Source organism: Maylandia zebra, linkage group LG8, assembly GCF_041146795.1.
Source record: "Maylandia zebra isolate NMK-2024a linkage group LG8, Mzebra_GT3a, whole genome shotgun sequence".
NCBI classification, from domain to species: Eukaryota; Metazoa; Chordata; class Actinopteri; order Cichliformes; family Cichlidae; genus Maylandia; species Maylandia zebra.
Window position 1 is genome coordinate 10,948,119 of NC_135174.1, and position 15,200 is coordinate 10,963,318.

A 15,200-nucleotide genomic window follows, 5' to 3' on the forward strand; every position below is an offset into this window, starting at 1 on the left:
TGTTTTGAAATTGTTTTTTTAAAATCCATATTCCACTCTTTATAGTCACACCACCAATCAAATCCAATGTTAGTCTCAAACAAACACGTTTTGTTATAATACAACTCTAATAAGCTTTAAAAAGATGGCACCATCAAATAGAAGGGGAACATGATTAGGCAGGAGAGTGTTGTCACATATATTTATAACAAAAATATTTCCTTTTAATTAAGATAGTTCTTTTTCATATACTCTAAGGATAGAATCAAATTTTCCCTCTCACATATCAGGGCCTTACTTTTGGGGAGTGCTATCTTGAAAGTGTTGCATAGTTGAGGAGACAAATGTAGGGTGGTGGGGGGGGGGGTCTTAATTTAAAACGACACATGGGGAGTAAAAAGCTTTTCGTTTGATGCAGAGTGCAGGATAAAAAAATACTCTTCTGAATACTGTTATGGGATTGTACTGGCTCTAAAGCCTTCATGTAATAAAGAAAATGAAAAGTGTGAAACCTGCGGCCTTGAAGCTTGTGTACTGGGATGTAAGTGTAGAACGCTAACTGCAAGCATTTTAGTAACAAAAACAAAACCTGTGCAAACATAACTCAAAAGAATAAGATCCACAGCAATCCTATGTGATGATCTCCCAAGCGGTTTTATAAACACAGGGGAAAAGCTTGTGTCTCTCAGATTGTATCCATTTTTAAAAAATAAAGAAAGAAAAAGTGCCGCTCAGTGACCATCATTCAGAGTAAAACAACATATACTCTTGGCAGGCAAACAAAGAACCAGCTTAGCTTAAAAATACTGACTTTCTAGCTTATGAGCTTATTAAAGCTCCAATTGTAAAACCTGATAAACCTAACCTTCTGTGTTGGCTTTCTTCCACCGACATGGTGATTTACTTCTTTAGAGATTGTGTTTATAAGAACAGAGTCTTGCAAGGAATCCTTGTCCGACGGTCGCCGAACCCGTTTATTCTGCTCATTCCAAGTGAATGAAAGCTGGATACGTTTCGATTTGCAAAATAAGAAGGGGAATTCCCAACTCAGCTTAAAGTGTCTCGAGATATTGTGCCAAGCATTTTTAAAGCCAGACATTAAAAGAAATGAAGAAAGGGGCACACTATATGAACCGCACCCAGTCTTTGCTGCTGGTTCTGACTTTACAAGCTCCAACCAGGGAGCACACCTGCACTTTCTTCCTTTCCAGCATTTCCATGCGTACATTCATTTGTCCCTTATATCCTGTATACTCATCTTCGTCTGTCCACCCACTGGTTGAGAACATGTAAAAGTTTGTACTGCTCCAAGTCCAAATCCCTAGTAGCGTCTGCAGACCTCTGCTTTGCTTTTAAGTCTTAGTCCAACAAAAGAAAGATCCACAACGCCGACCAGGGTCACCGGAACTCGTAGATTGCTGCACTGTGCTCGGGAACATGGGTGAGGTTCAAAGACTGGTACCTGGTAGGAGATTGTATATGTCAGCATGTATATACATCAGCACTATGTGAGAAATACAGACATAAGAGTGAGAAGGCACATTTTTGTAGGTACAGGCTACAGAGCAGTGCTGCACTTCTGCGAATGCAATATTACAGCCAGACCTATATCAATCACCTATCTGATACTGGCTGGTCGCAAATATATTGGTATTGGCTTCAATTCTGTATAATATGAGGCAATATGAACATTTTTGCATAGGTACAACATACAGAAAGACTAAGGCAATGGTGCCAACAACCACACCTCAAAGACTTGGATGTTAGTTTAATTGGTGGCTGTAAATTGACTGTAGGTGTGAATTTCGTGAGATAAAAATGGCTTGGAGACTATTTTGAACAGCAACAGTTAAACTGCTACCACAGAATGCACAAAAACACTAGAGATGGAGTAAAAGTGGGGCTAAGTTTGCTTATAACCAGGCAGCATAACCACATAAATTAAACAGACCAAACTGCGGGTTGGACTGTTCTGCTTTGTTGTCAGAGATTTACAGTTAACAAACAGTCAGGTGAGTAAACAACACTGAGACACTTAAGATTGACAACGTGCGGCACGGGTGAAAAGCTGTCTGTGTGTGTAAGCTGTGTGTGTGTGTCACAAAGTATGTGTGTTGCAAGTCAATTTCTAAGAATAATATAATGCAAGTCAACTTCTGCGGATATGTATTTCTGTACTGGTCTCTTGTCAGTGTCACAGGGTCAGCTTCCTGTTTCAACAGAAAACTGAACAGAAAACAGAAATATGTGTAACATAACTTTTGAAGCATAAGCAAGTAAAACAATAAAAACTCCCTAACATTTGTGTATATAAAATTACACATTTTAAACTAGAGCTGTCTGCTAATTATCTGAGGAGCCACAATTGAGAAAACTTGAGAGAAGCTGACTGAATGAGTTTTCCCCAACCAGATTTTCAGCCAGTCTAAGATAAAGCAACTTTTCAGAGGTGAGCCAGCTGGTTAAAGCTCCTAATACAAGTCAACCTTGAATCACAATAACTTTTAGTGTGCTGCATCACCATTCGGAGCTCCTGTGGTAGTAGTAGCCCTCAATTGTTGCTGTGGATTTCTGGAAGCAGATGTAGTAGAATCCCGCAAAGGAAGCGCCGCTGATGTCCTTAATTGTGTGGTCAGGGACTAAAAACTGTTCCTAAGGCAGGCAGGTGAGAAAAACCAACAGAAATATAAGAGGCAACCTACTGCAGAATATAGTTAAGTTCACTGTTCGGTAATCGTACCTTCCACCTCATGAAAATATAGTCAGAGTTCTTCAGATCCTCGTAGTCAAAATCGTCAGAGTTGAATGTCTTTGCATACTGGTAGAAGGCCTGGAACTTGCCCTGGACACAAAAAATGTTTACAGGATAGGTCAGAATAAATCAGTCTGATGGAGAATAATTTTTGTAATTTACAAATAAAAGCAGTTTCACCATACCCAGTGCTTACGATCCACATCCTCATCTGCATCCCATTTCCGAGTGAGAAATGGCCGTTTCCTACTGATGATCTCTCCAGCAAAGAAAGTGGTCAGTGTTGGATATTCCTAAAACAACAACGAGAAGCAACTGAAGACACGTCTGGTCACTTCTACTCTTTGTAATTAAAAAGAAAGTAACATTAAATGATAACAAACGCATCGGTCTACTTAATGTTCAATTATATAAAAGACACTTCAATTCTAAAACACTACAGAAAGTGATCATTTAGAGACTGACAAATAAGAGGTATGTGTAATAAGCCAACACAATGTCACAGCTAGTTCACCACTGCATTCATACAGTGGGAATGTTCTGGATGCTCTGTACAGCAGGAACACAAAGACGTGAGCTGTTACCTAGTAATTACTTCTGTAATTCACTCGACCCGCTCCAGTTCGCATACAGAGCTAACAGATCAACTGAAGATGCCATTGCTACAACGCTCCACACCACCATCTCTCACCTGGAAGTGCAGGGCCGTTACGCCAGGCTGCTCTTTGTTGACTTTAGCTCTGCTTTCAATACGATACTCCCGGACAGACCAATAGTTAAACTGCTAGAAATTGGACTTCCTTCCACCACCTGCCGCTGGATCAGAGCCTTCCTCTCAGACCGTGTACAGAGAGTTAGAGTGGGGCCTCATCTTTCCTCAGCCCTCAGCCTCAACACCGGCTCTCCATAAGGCTGTGTACTGAGTCCCCTACTGTACACTCTGTACACACATTACTGTGTTAGTTCCCACCCAGACAACACAGTCATCAAGTTTGCAGATGATACCACCGTGGTGGGGCTCATCTCAGGGGGAGATGAGACGGCGTACAGAGCTGAAGTTCAGAGGCTGTCAGATTGGTGTGTAGATAACAACCTGGACCTCAATACCACCAAGACAAAAGAACTGGTAGTTGACTTCAGAAGGAGGAAGTCCGAGCTGCAGCCTGTCAGCATCAACGGGGAGTGCGTGGAAAGGGTCTCCAGTTTCAAGTTTCTGGGTGTGCACATAGACACAGACCTCCAATGGAGCTCTAACACCTCTGCGGTCTTAAAGAAGGCCCAACAGCGTCTCCACTTTCTGAGAATCCTCAGAAAAATGGAGCTGAAGAAGGAGCTGCTGACCGTCTTCTACCGCTGCTCCATTGAAAGTGTGCTGACATATTGCATCAGTGTGTGGTTCTCCAGCTGCACCACAGCACACAGAAAGGGACTCCAGAGGATCATCAATATGGCCCAAAAAATCATTGGACATTCTCTTCCCTCCCTGAAGGACCTGTACAGCACTCGCTGTCTCAGGAGAGCACGCAGCATCCTACGGGACTGCACACACCCAGGACACCGGGTGTTTAAGATGCTGCCGTCTGGCAGGAGGTTCAGGCTGCTGAGGTCCCGAACAAATAGACTCATGGACAGCTTTTACAACAGGGCAATAGCCCTGATCAATGTAAATGGGTGACCTGACTGGCTACCTCCCTGGACTTTTTTAGGGGGGAGGTAACAATGTTTAAAACAATAACAATAATAATATTTATATTTATAACAAGGTGCAATAATAATTAATGTGCAATAATAACAGTGTGCAATACACATACACTTATTCTTCTTTTTTATACTAAGTTAATATACTGTGTTGTGTTGTTTGTTGCGTTGTGATGTGTCATATCGTGTCGTGTTATATGTAGTGCCGACTAGGGCTGCCACAAACGATTATTTTGATAGTCGACTAGTCACCGATTATTTTTGCGATTAGTCGACTAATCAGATCATCATCCATTGGACATACAGCTTATTGCACCAGCAGCATCTGCTCTTATATAACTATCATTAGCTTACAGCTTTAAGTGTTTAAGGTATGTGCTAACTAAAAATAAAGACAAGATGATAGTTTATTAAATTTGAATGAAATCTGCAGATTGTTGTGGTTTAATAAACTCCTTGCTATCTAAAATATAACAGGACACCGGAGTAAATTCTTGAGCATCTCACACTTCTGATAATCAGCTGTCTGCTTGACGTTTATTCAGCTGTGTAAAAACTTTAATCTCAGCCAAACCGATTTACTCAGGAACAAATAAAATACTAAAAAAAAGCCAAACAATAACATTTTGAAGTTATCTAAGTGACTTATATATATATTTAACCTGAGTAGCGAAAGACAGCGGTGGGTTTGAAAACGATTTGCCGGGAGTCCGGTGTTCTCACGGCTCTAGTTAGCCTAGCCTAGCCTCCGGCTAGCTATCGAGCTAGTGGGTAACAGATGTCTCTGAAAACGTCGGAGCACTTTTGAAAATATGTGGTGTCTTGATAAACTGAGCAGATATTTGAGGTTTACACAGCTACATTCTCGCCTGAAAATATGTTAAACATTTATTTTGTGACCCAGAAAGAATAATAAGAGTAAAACCAACTAGCTGCCACCATTGTTGGAAACTGAGCTGGGCCGCGCTATGAATTCTGGGACACAGCTTCTTCTTCTTCGGGGTTTAACGGCAGTTGGCATCCTTGTACATGCAGTGCTGCCATCTTCTGTTTCAGTCCGTTATTACACTCTTAAATCCTACTACTTATTCCTGCGTCTTTCAGGATCTTACAAAGCTTCAAACGACACGTCGACTATTAAATCAGTCGTCGACGATTTTGATAGTCGACGTAATCGTGACTAGTCGACTAATCGTGGCAGCCCTAGGCCGACGTAGGACAGTTTTCCAATTTCATTGTACTACTGTACTATGTATGACTGTGCAATGACAATAAAGAGTTATCTTATCTTAATAACCGAGGACACTAATTATAGCATGTATTGCGTTAGCTGTAATTTACTCTGTGAAATAGATTTTAACACACCTCCTGCAGAGATAGTGTTATGGCCATTTTGCCAGTGTGCTGATAACATCTTATTCACACCATCTTTAAACGTTGCTATTAAGGCATGATTAGTAGTATAACATCCACCAATCAGAAGAAAGTTGAATTAAAATGACAAGGAAGAAGCAGAGGATGAACTAAAAGCCTAAATATAAGTTTTCAGGAAGTCATTTAACTTAACTACAGTCTTGTTTTGACTGTTTGTTTTCTTCTGGTTACGTGTGGCCATTCGAGTTCAACCTGTGATAAACGTTGCCTTTCCCGACACCTAGTGCACACAGCCTCAACACAAACTCAAACTGCCTGTTTGTGAGCTCAAAATGTAGCCTACTGAATAACACATGTTGGGTGTCTTATATCTTCTCTACCATTGCCATGAATCTGTCTGTGGCCGATCCCGACTACCCGCTCATTTCTGTAGGTATTAAGGTGTTCTAACTTTAAGCCGTTAACAAATTAAAACCTACAGGATTTCAAGAACCTGTGTGACAATCTCAAAACTACTTTTAAGTATTAAGCTAACAACATTTTTTTATTGATGAGACATGCATATTAGAACAATGTGTTCTCGACAGGCCAATCAAAAAGGAGTTGCACGGCCACAATAACTGGTGCGATCTGCCTCAGGGGAGGGTGCAGTCACTGATTCAACTATTTCAAAGAGCACTCAAAGAAAAGGTTCAATAGTTGAAATTAAACTAGAAATGTATATTTTATAGTGACCAGCAAATGAATTAGTAGATGTTTAATGGAAAGTGTGGACAGTATGTGCAAGAAAAACCTTTAAAAAAATGCAAAAAGCCTTCAAGAAGTTAGCCCTTCTACTCCTTTTGCTAAACAGCTGTACTTGCGTTTCCCACTGTTTTAACATCAATTGATACTTTGGTTGAAAAGCCCAATACTCTTTGTGTTGTCTTATGTTATTGCCTTTTTCTCTTGGCACTGTTAGACATGTTTGCTACTACAAAAATAGTCACAACAATTTCCATGACAGCTGTGGCCAGACATGGTATAAATTATTTATGCTCATGCTTTAATGAAGGGAATCACCTCTCTCACCTCTGTTAGTCCTTTTATCTTCAGGTAGCCACATAAGTAGGAATCCTCCATGGTCACATGCTTTAAAAAGAAAGCAAGACATACAATAAACTACATCACATTGACATCAGTTCAGATCAAGTTATGGTTTTACAAAGCCAATGCTAAATATTTAATTTCTAACAGCAACCTCAAATACAAATAATTTTCTACTGAGGTAAATGTTTGTGTAGGCCTTTACACCAATTCTGAATGTCCTTATTAGTATTTATAGTAATAAATTACTTCAGCTGCATTAAAACATTGACAACAAATTTAAAATGTTTGTTTGTATTCAGTCGTGGGCACTGCTACGGGACAGGACAGGCTGATTTTAACACCTGTCAATCATCATGCCGCCCGTTTGACAGATGACCAAATGCCTCTGACATCTCGACTGAATAACGAAATAGCCGCTTCACTGCCCCACCTGCAAAACAACCTCCACGTCATAAGAGTTTCCTTTGCTTTTCTGGTGGCCTCTGAATTTGGAACCGCTGTACAGGAGCGAAGTGACAACACCGGGCTGCTGCGTGTTTATCGGGGGCGGCGGGATAAGTGAGGCCGAGGATGTGAAGGCCGCGGCGGTGGAGTCGCTGAGGTATCCAGCGGGGACAGGCATGGCTCCCGCTTCGCTGACCGGGCACCGACCACGGGCAATTGCCGTCGAGGAGAGGTACTCTGTCGGCGTCTACGAGGAGGTGGCAGAGAGCCGAAGAGGTCCAACAACATTCAAATTCCACTTAATTCCGCTACAGTTCAGTTTACCAGCAACCAAGCTCCCAAAGAAGTGGACTTCGACGCGGTGTTTTAGCGAGAAGTATCCGCCGCTCTCATTGGTCAACTGAGTCTGGCTTTCGAACATCTTCGAAGCTCATTGGTTCGACATGCGGAAGGTTTCGTGGAAATATTTGGGTGTAGTTTTCCAACTGTTGTGTAAGGATGTGTAGCGCACGTATAGAAGCGCTTTTTAAACTACATTTCCCAAAGAAACTAGAAGCCTCTACGCTGCTGTCAAGCGCCGAAGGTCACACGCGTGTTTTTGAACACAAGAGATGCTTAAGAATTGAGCAGCTGATAAATGGATTAAAAATAAGACTTGATGCTAATAGGAAACTATGCGTGCAGTGCTAACTCTTGTTAAATGAGGACGTTTCGGACACAGACATCTCGCAGGTGTGTTTTCTTCTCAGTCAGCCTTACTTAAAAGCATCACATCTTCACATACTTTCCGCTATGCTTAGGTGTATAGTTAGACTTCAGAGTCAGGTTGGGAATGCTTTTTCTCTCAGTAAAGTGTGCCCGAGAAATCGGTACTACGAATGTGTTGCGAGATACTCCGCAGCCACAGCAGGTAAGAGCAATAACCACATTGAATGAAAGCTCCCGTCATCTACAGAAGATTTGTGTCATTTCACCCTGATGTGGCGTTTTTCTGTTCACCAGAAAGGAAGAGATTTTATCAAGATGTCAGCATATCTCAAAGTGAAGGTATCTGTAGTTTTGTCATTAGTAATCCAGTCAAGTGTAGTATTGTAGTAGCAGGTTTTCCTGCCCCATCTTTATGATTGTGTCATTCTGGATATCTTTTGAAAAATATCTCTATATAGGTGGTTTATATGAGATAAACCTGGACCAAAGGAAGCTGAAAACTCCAGGAGGGAAGCTGTTCACGGTGCCAAATGAAGCCTTGGCCATCGCTGTTGCAACTGAGTGGGATACTCAAAGGGACACACTCAAGTTCTACACTATGCACTTGGTAAAGCATTTGACATGGAGTTGTAGCAAAGTACTGGTGGCACCTACATTACATAAAATAATGTTCAGAGAAAAGGAAAATTTGAGAGGAGTTTTATGATTTGATAGGTCATATTTATAAAAGGAATGTTACCCAGATCTTCCAACAACTTGCAGGACGTGTACCTTTAAAATAACTTTGCCATGATATTTATACAAAAATTTCACTGTAATATTAAGTTTGGGAAACTCTTTCCTCAGACTACCCTGTGCAACACGGCTCTCGACAATCCCACCCAACGCAGCAAAGAACAAATGATCACCGCTGCTCTCAAGTTTCTGGAGACTGACACCATCTGGTATGGCACTTGTTTATTTCTATTTATTTTAGGTTTGTTTAATTTTCTGAAACTTCAAACATAAACTCATATGCGAATGCATGTATATACATCTACATAGTCCGTATAGCCTGTGAACGCCCATGTGCATTCAGAGATCCACGTATGCATCTGAGAATTATTTAAATTTGAATTTATACAAAATAAGACAGGAAATGAACTATTGTATGGTATTAATATCCAGTAACACTTATATTCGCCTTTTTCACCTTGGGAAAAAAATGTCCCTTTGCAGAGTGCTATGATACTTTAAGAACAGTTTGATTTGCACTACAGTTAATTGTTGTTTCTTTATAGCTTTAAATATGTATGCTTTCCTGATCATAATTATGATGGTATTCAGGTATTTTCCTTAAACAGCGTCACTTAAATCACAATTAAAGCCAACATTGTGTTGAAAGACAAATATGAAAAATTCTACAATTTGACTTAAAAAGAAAATTATTTTGTTACAGTAGCAGAATAAATGGATAGCTAACTCCTGTACCTGCTTATAAAATCTACTTGTGTTACACTGTTAAATATCACATTTTTAAAGCATTTTCCTCATAGGAGCCACTCATTTGTTCATTTTATTAATAAAAAATCAGTGTTTTAACACCTATAAAGAGACATTGACACACTGTAGACAAACTTAGCTGGTTATTTTCTGAGTTGATGTTTTTTATGTTGCTTAGTTGCCACCAATTGATTGGAGTTATTGTGACTTTAATGTTGTAGGATTTATGTTTTGTGTAGTTACAGAGTAGATGAGCCCCATGGTTTAGTCGAGCTGCAGAGGAATGAATGGGACCCTGTGCTGCAGTGGATTGAAAAAAGGTAAGAACAGCTTTAGCTCTTGTTGTACATGCTGCAGATTTGAAGGTAAAATATTCGTGTTCTTTTCGGGGTATCCTTTCTTTTCCTAATAACAATAATTAGGTGTAAAAGGCCTCATCTGTGGTGTTCACATTGCTGTACTTAATACTTAATTCAAAATAGTTAAAGAAAATCTTGTGTATGTTCTCCTTATTTTAATAGTGATTTTTGTAGAAATACAGGCATATAAAGATTTTGTGTAATATTATTAACAGAATGTTACACAGATGATGTTGTGCAATAACATAAGCCTTATAATGAGCAGCGTATCTGATACACATCAGTTCAGTTGTATTTATATAGCTCAATTTGTAACAGTTACCATAAGACACTGTTGTAAGATAAAGACCTTGCAATATTAGAAAGAAACCCCAATAATCATGCCCATTGACCAAGCCCTTGGCGACCGTGGGAAGGAAAAACTCAGTTTAACAGGAAAAAACCTCCTGCAGAACCAGGCTCAGGGTGGAGCAGCCATCTGTCATGTCACTACTCTGGCTGTGATATTCAGCAACTGAATGACTTTTCAAGGAACTTTTAAGGCAACCTTATGATAATAATGAGTACAGTATCAATAATAAATAATAATAAATTTGTTGGGATGTTTCTAATTTTAGGAATATTGCACAAATAAATGAAGTCATTCCTACATTTTTGTTTAATGTGCTCACTGAAGCACATGCTGTGATCAACAATGACTCCAAGATTCTTCATAGTGTTACCGAAGGCCAAGTTAAAACCATCTCAAGTAAATATCTGGTTACATGTAATGCTTCTAGGACAAAGTAAAAAAAACAAAAAAAAAACACTTCAGTTTTGTCTGAATTTAGGAGGAAATTAGAGTTTGTAATGTAGTAGTTACTTCTTGTCTGTAGTTTAACTACTTGACCTGTATCACTAGGGATGGGTATCGTTTAGGTTTTATCCGATACCAGTACCAAACCGGTACTTTTGAAACGGTGCCGGTGCTTAAACGGTGCTCGAACCGGTGCTTAAAGAATGGGGAACACAAAATTGGTCCAAAAACCTCTCATGTTCAGCTGGGTTTTTTTGTAAAAAGGTAACAATGTTAGCCTTTTCTGCAGCTATAGGGCATATATGGCATCACTCTTGGCTGGAAGCAGTGCTTAATCAATGGAAAGGGTGAAGGGAGTATCTGCCATCAAACAAGAAGACAGCTGCATGTAACTACAATGGTATTTGCTAGTTCACCTTACGTGCATTAATGTAATAACGTGGTTAGCATACTCAACGTAAATTACACACAAACAACATTAAGCTACTCACGCAGAGAAGAACGGCTGCTGCTGCCATCATCATCCATCACCATTTCTGCTACACTGGCAGGGCTAGGGGCCAGGACTCTCCTCTTCGGGTTTTTGGGGGATGTTGCTAACTCCGGGTCCGATAACAGACACCACACCCGCAGTAGATGTGCTCGGTGTGAGGTCTCGCAGCAAGCTATCAAATACGGCACATTTCTCGGCTTTTAACGTTGCCAGGTGTTTCATCAAATTCGAGGTGTTGCCTCCTTTGCACAGTATCACTGTATCACCTTAAAGCACTTGTTGCAGGCTGCTGAGTTTGCATCTTTTGCTGTGAAGTACAGCCAGACTTTTGACCGCTTCGCCTTGGTCATTTTTAATCTGTAGCTCTGCTCTAAAAGAACGTACGTACCTGGGCCCGCCTACTACGCTTGCAAAGGTAAAATGATTGGCTAGAATCTAAAGTGTATGACATCTCAGGGGAAAAAAGCACCGAAATAAAGCACCGAAATGTGCGCTGCTTTTCGGTCTGGTTACTACCGTTTATGTCAGAACCGGTGCCATTATACCGGTACCCATCCCTATGTATCACCTGCATAGATAAATGAATTACTTGCTGTGGGGAGTAAATAAGTAAAGTAATGCAAAAAAGTCAACAGCAATTTCTAGTAATTATTTATTTATTTGAATACCAACCTGAACAATGGCCAGATTTGTTTCATGTTTCTTGACAGGTCTGGACTGTAGCCTGGCCAGTTTAACCAGTTTACAATCTTGCTACGGAGCCAGGCTGTTAGGGATTTCTGTGTTTCATTCATAACAAGCTGAATGAGCTTCTATTATCCATTTGGTCAGATTACAGAGTGTTTAGTGCTGTGATTTCTGGGAACTTTAAGCCATTTCATGTTGTTCTTTAGCCTTGTGCCATATATGCGGGTATTCCTTCTCTTCTAAGCAGAAAGTTATGCGTGAGAATGTGATATCTTTAGATACTGTAAATCTTTTAAATATGCTATATAACTGAGAAGAAATCCTGAGGTAGGTTGGCATGTTCGTCTGCTCTCTTATCTCCCAATGGCGCACCACACCAGATGTTAATTTGACACAGATCTTAAATGGATGCTGTGATGACACAATACTCCCATTTGTCTGGTGTTGGGAGTGACACTAGGAGTATGTTAAGGGTCTCCTTCTGGTCTTGAAGCGGCATGTAAGGCAAATGTGTTAACCACTAGAAAAATTACAACATGTTAAAAGTAGAAATTTGAAAATGAGTGCTGTTTTTATTTTTTTTTATTTTTTAAAGAACAATATTTTTTTACTCATGTTCAACACTTGATACTTTGTATTTGTTGTATATTTCAGTTAAATCTAAGGAGAAGTGATTCATATTTTACATTCTTTCCAACTTTTTAGCTTTTTCACCAAAGTGCTGATGAGCTTATGCTATGATGACGTCTCCATCTGTTCGTCTGTACAGTCATCTGCTCACAGTTCACAAGAATCGCTATTCCTCCCAGAGTGCTTGTTAGCATTTAATTGCTTGTAATGTTCATAAAATGAGTTTTGTCATCTGCAAATGCCCTTCTTCTTCTTCTATTTCTTCTTCTTCTTCTTTTTTCAAAAATGTAGTCTTCTGAGCATGCTCAGGCCACAAAATCATTGCAGTTATGTTTTAAAATGATAAATTATAAAAAACAAGCCTGATGATTGAAAACAAGAACTAATAGGATGCCATTTGGCAAATTTCAGATGCTCAATTTGGGATTTCTCCAGTGTAACCTTCATGCACAGTGCTTACAGTTTCGCTAAAATCTCACTCCTGATGTGCTGAACAATATCCAGTTCGAACCATTTAGCGAAGCTGTTAACTTAATATTAAAGAAAGGACTACATGAAACACCACGTGATGTAATAGCTTGAAATATTGCTTAGTTGTGCACCACTTGTATCTTTTTATGTGGTGCTGATCATGATCTTGTTGGTCATGATCAGGGAGGGAGTTGGTCCTGTTGGCTGACTCCACTCGAAGGTGTGGCTGGAACCTTTATAACACCATAAAGTCAGCATTATGATTAAATCTATGACATGCTGATATTTAATCATGTTTTTTTGTGGCCATAGTTACTACTGACCATGTAGTCATGGTACTCTTGAGCTCAAACACACACATTTGGTGCAGAATGAGACAAATTTTCCCTGGATATGACTTTTAAAATCTCATTAGTTTGTGCAATAAAACCAACCAGTGATACAGAAACAGCATCACTTTCTCACACATTACACTGACCTATGACATGCGATGGCGCGTGAGCTTGATGAGCTCCTACATCATCGACGTTCTCGTTTTGAAAGTGCTTTACTAATTTTTATTTTCCCCACAACTTCGCTGCAGATATAACGTCACTATTGGCTCCTCAGCCAGTATTTTGGGCCCTGAGATTCCAGAGGCAACCAAAGACACCTTACGGCAACATCTCAAGTCTCACAACTTCTGGTCTCTGACAGGTAACACAGACCTATATGCTTTTTTTGTTTTGTTTTGTTTTTTCACTCTTTTGACCTTGTTTTAGATGGGATTTGCCTGTATCTAACATGTTTTGCTTGTTTGGTAACTGTAATGGCACAGCTGATGATGAGGAAGGGAAATGCTGTTTGAAGTGGAGATGGTGTGATGTTTAAATCACATGGTTTGGTTGATATGTGATTTGACTAAATTTTACATGCGTGTTGTTGTTCCTGTGCAGGACTTGAATATGTGATCACCCAGCTCAAGTCTATTGTATTGTCACTGGGCATGATTGACAGGCACCTGAGCGTGGAGCAGGCGGTGTTGCTCTCCAGACTGGAGGAGGAATACCAGGTAGGGAATTGCTGAGTCATATGCTTTTTTTTTTATATTACTTGCATGAGGATTTTTGCCTTTTTCAGTCAGTTTATGTATTGGCTTAACTGAGGAGTTGGACAAAACTGGTTTTGTACTGGATTTGTCATTACGAGAAGCTTCTAAGATTTGTTGTTTTAGCTTTACTGACGCTCTTACATGACACCTACCCTGGCAGTATATAATGTATAAAACGTGAAAGTTTTGCTTGTTTTTTTGCAAATGTCTTGATTTATGATGCTCTTCTGGCCAACACTCTTAACATATTCTCTATTTAATCCTATTAACGTATTTCTTTCTTTCTTTTTCTCCCCCCCCCCTTCACAGATTCGACGCTGGGGAAACGTGGAGTGGGCCCATGACTACGACATGTATGAGCTGAGGGCACGGACTGCTGCTGGTGCCCTTTTTGTTCACCTCACATCCGAGAGTTCGACTGTCAAACATAAACTTCTGCAGGACTGAAAAGGATTAGGATCAACTACTGAGAACATCCCCAGCACCTATGTTGTATAAATGTCTCTGCATTCACAAAAAGGCTGCATATTCTGTCTGTTCTGTTTAGCAGTGACAGCTGCTCTGTTGTGATCTGTTATGCAGTCATCTCACTCCAGTAAAACATGCTGGCTCTCCTTTTTGCAGTGTTTACATGTAGCAGCTGCCAAGTGTGACACCCTTCACAGAGTTTCCAGTGGGTTCTCAATCACCCGTGACATTTTGGACAGCGACACATTGCCTCAGAAGAATAGTGAAGGTTTTTGTTGTCTCTGTGGCAGTGGAGCAATAATTCTGCATTTGATTTTGTTTTGTTTTTTTTGCTTTCTTTGAGCCACAATGTCATTACTGGAAAGCAGATATGCTCATCTTAACTGCACACTATTCAGTCTGTACTGACTGCACTGTGTGCTGTCTGGCTCTGGCAATTACATGTGAAAAATATAAACTTCATTAAATTCTGAATTCTAATTATTTTTTGCTAATGAATTAACTATGTTCTGTATGTCACGGTGTTTTTCTTTGCTGGTGAAGTGTAAAACTGAAAATGTAGAGAGAACGCCTTTATTAGTAAAGCTTCTCTGCAAAGAGCAGTCTTCACAGGAATTGTTGTTATTACAGTTGATATAAATCAAGGAATGACATCATGCTTGTGGATATGATTCATATTC

At 40.0% G+C, this 15,200-nt stretch overlaps 2 protein-coding genes across 3 annotated transcripts; one reads left to right on the plus strand and one right to left on the minus strand.

The window, feature by feature from the left end:
- On the minus strand, positions 1–7,698 carry LOC101476351 (glucose-induced degradation protein 4 homolog). Its single transcript, XM_004562316.5, has 6 exons — positions 7,323–7,698; positions 6,875–6,934; positions 2,917–3,024; positions 2,720–2,821; positions 2,501–2,631; positions 1–1,441 (listed from the first exon to the last, which is right to left on the minus strand). The coding sequence occupies exons 1-6, from the start codon at positions 7,512–7,514 to the stop codon at positions 1,378–1,380; spliced, it is 657 nt and encodes a 218-aa protein (XP_004562373.1). The 5' UTR covers positions 7,515–7,698; the 3' UTR covers positions 1–1,377.
- A 171-nt stretch (positions 7,699–7,869) lies between these two features.
- Positions 7,870–15,178, plus strand: atpaf2 (ATP synthase mitochondrial F1 complex assembly factor 2). Of its 2 annotated transcripts, XM_004562315.5 has the most exons (9): positions 7,870–8,068; positions 8,185–8,246; positions 8,339–8,383; positions 8,503–8,651; positions 8,891–8,988; positions 9,766–9,846; positions 13,546–13,658; positions 13,898–14,013; positions 14,362–15,178. In XM_004562315.5, the coding sequence occupies exons 1-9, from the start codon at positions 8,037–8,039 to the stop codon at positions 14,497–14,499; spliced, it is 834 nt and encodes a 277-aa protein (XP_004562372.1). In that variant the 5' UTR covers positions 7,870–8,036; the 3' UTR covers positions 14,500–15,178. The 2 variants fall into 2 exon arrangements, with proteins under 2 accessions (XP_004562372.1, XP_004562371.1); XM_004562314.5 differs by having other exon boundaries at positions 7,870–8,246.
- Positions 15,179–15,200: the final 22 nt, after the last annotated feature.

Coding starts and splice junctions, on each gene's coding strand:
- LOC101476351 (XM_004562316.5), bottom strand. CDS start 7,514: ATGCCTGTCCCCGCTGGATACCTCAGCGACTCCACCGCCGCGGCCTTC. Junction 6,935..7,322: donor ACGTGGAGGTTGTTTTGCAG/GTGGGGCAGTGA, acceptor TTCTTTTTAAAG/CATGTGACCATGGAGGATTC. Junction 2,632..2,719: donor ATATTTTCATGAGGTGGAAG/GTACGATTACCG, acceptor TGCCTGCCTTAG/GAACAGTTTTTAGTCCCTGA.
- atpaf2 (XM_004562314.5), top strand. CDS start 8,129: ATGCTTAGGTGTATAGTTAGACTTCAGAGTCAGGTTGGGAATGCTTTT. Junction 8,247..8,338: donor ATACTCCGCAGCCACAGCAG/GTAAGAGCAATA, acceptor TCTGTTCACCAG/AAAGGAAGAGATTTTATCAA. Junction 8,989..9,765: donor CTGGAGACTGACACCATCTG/GTATGGCACTTG, acceptor TGTTTTGTGTAG/TTACAGAGTAGATGAGCCCC.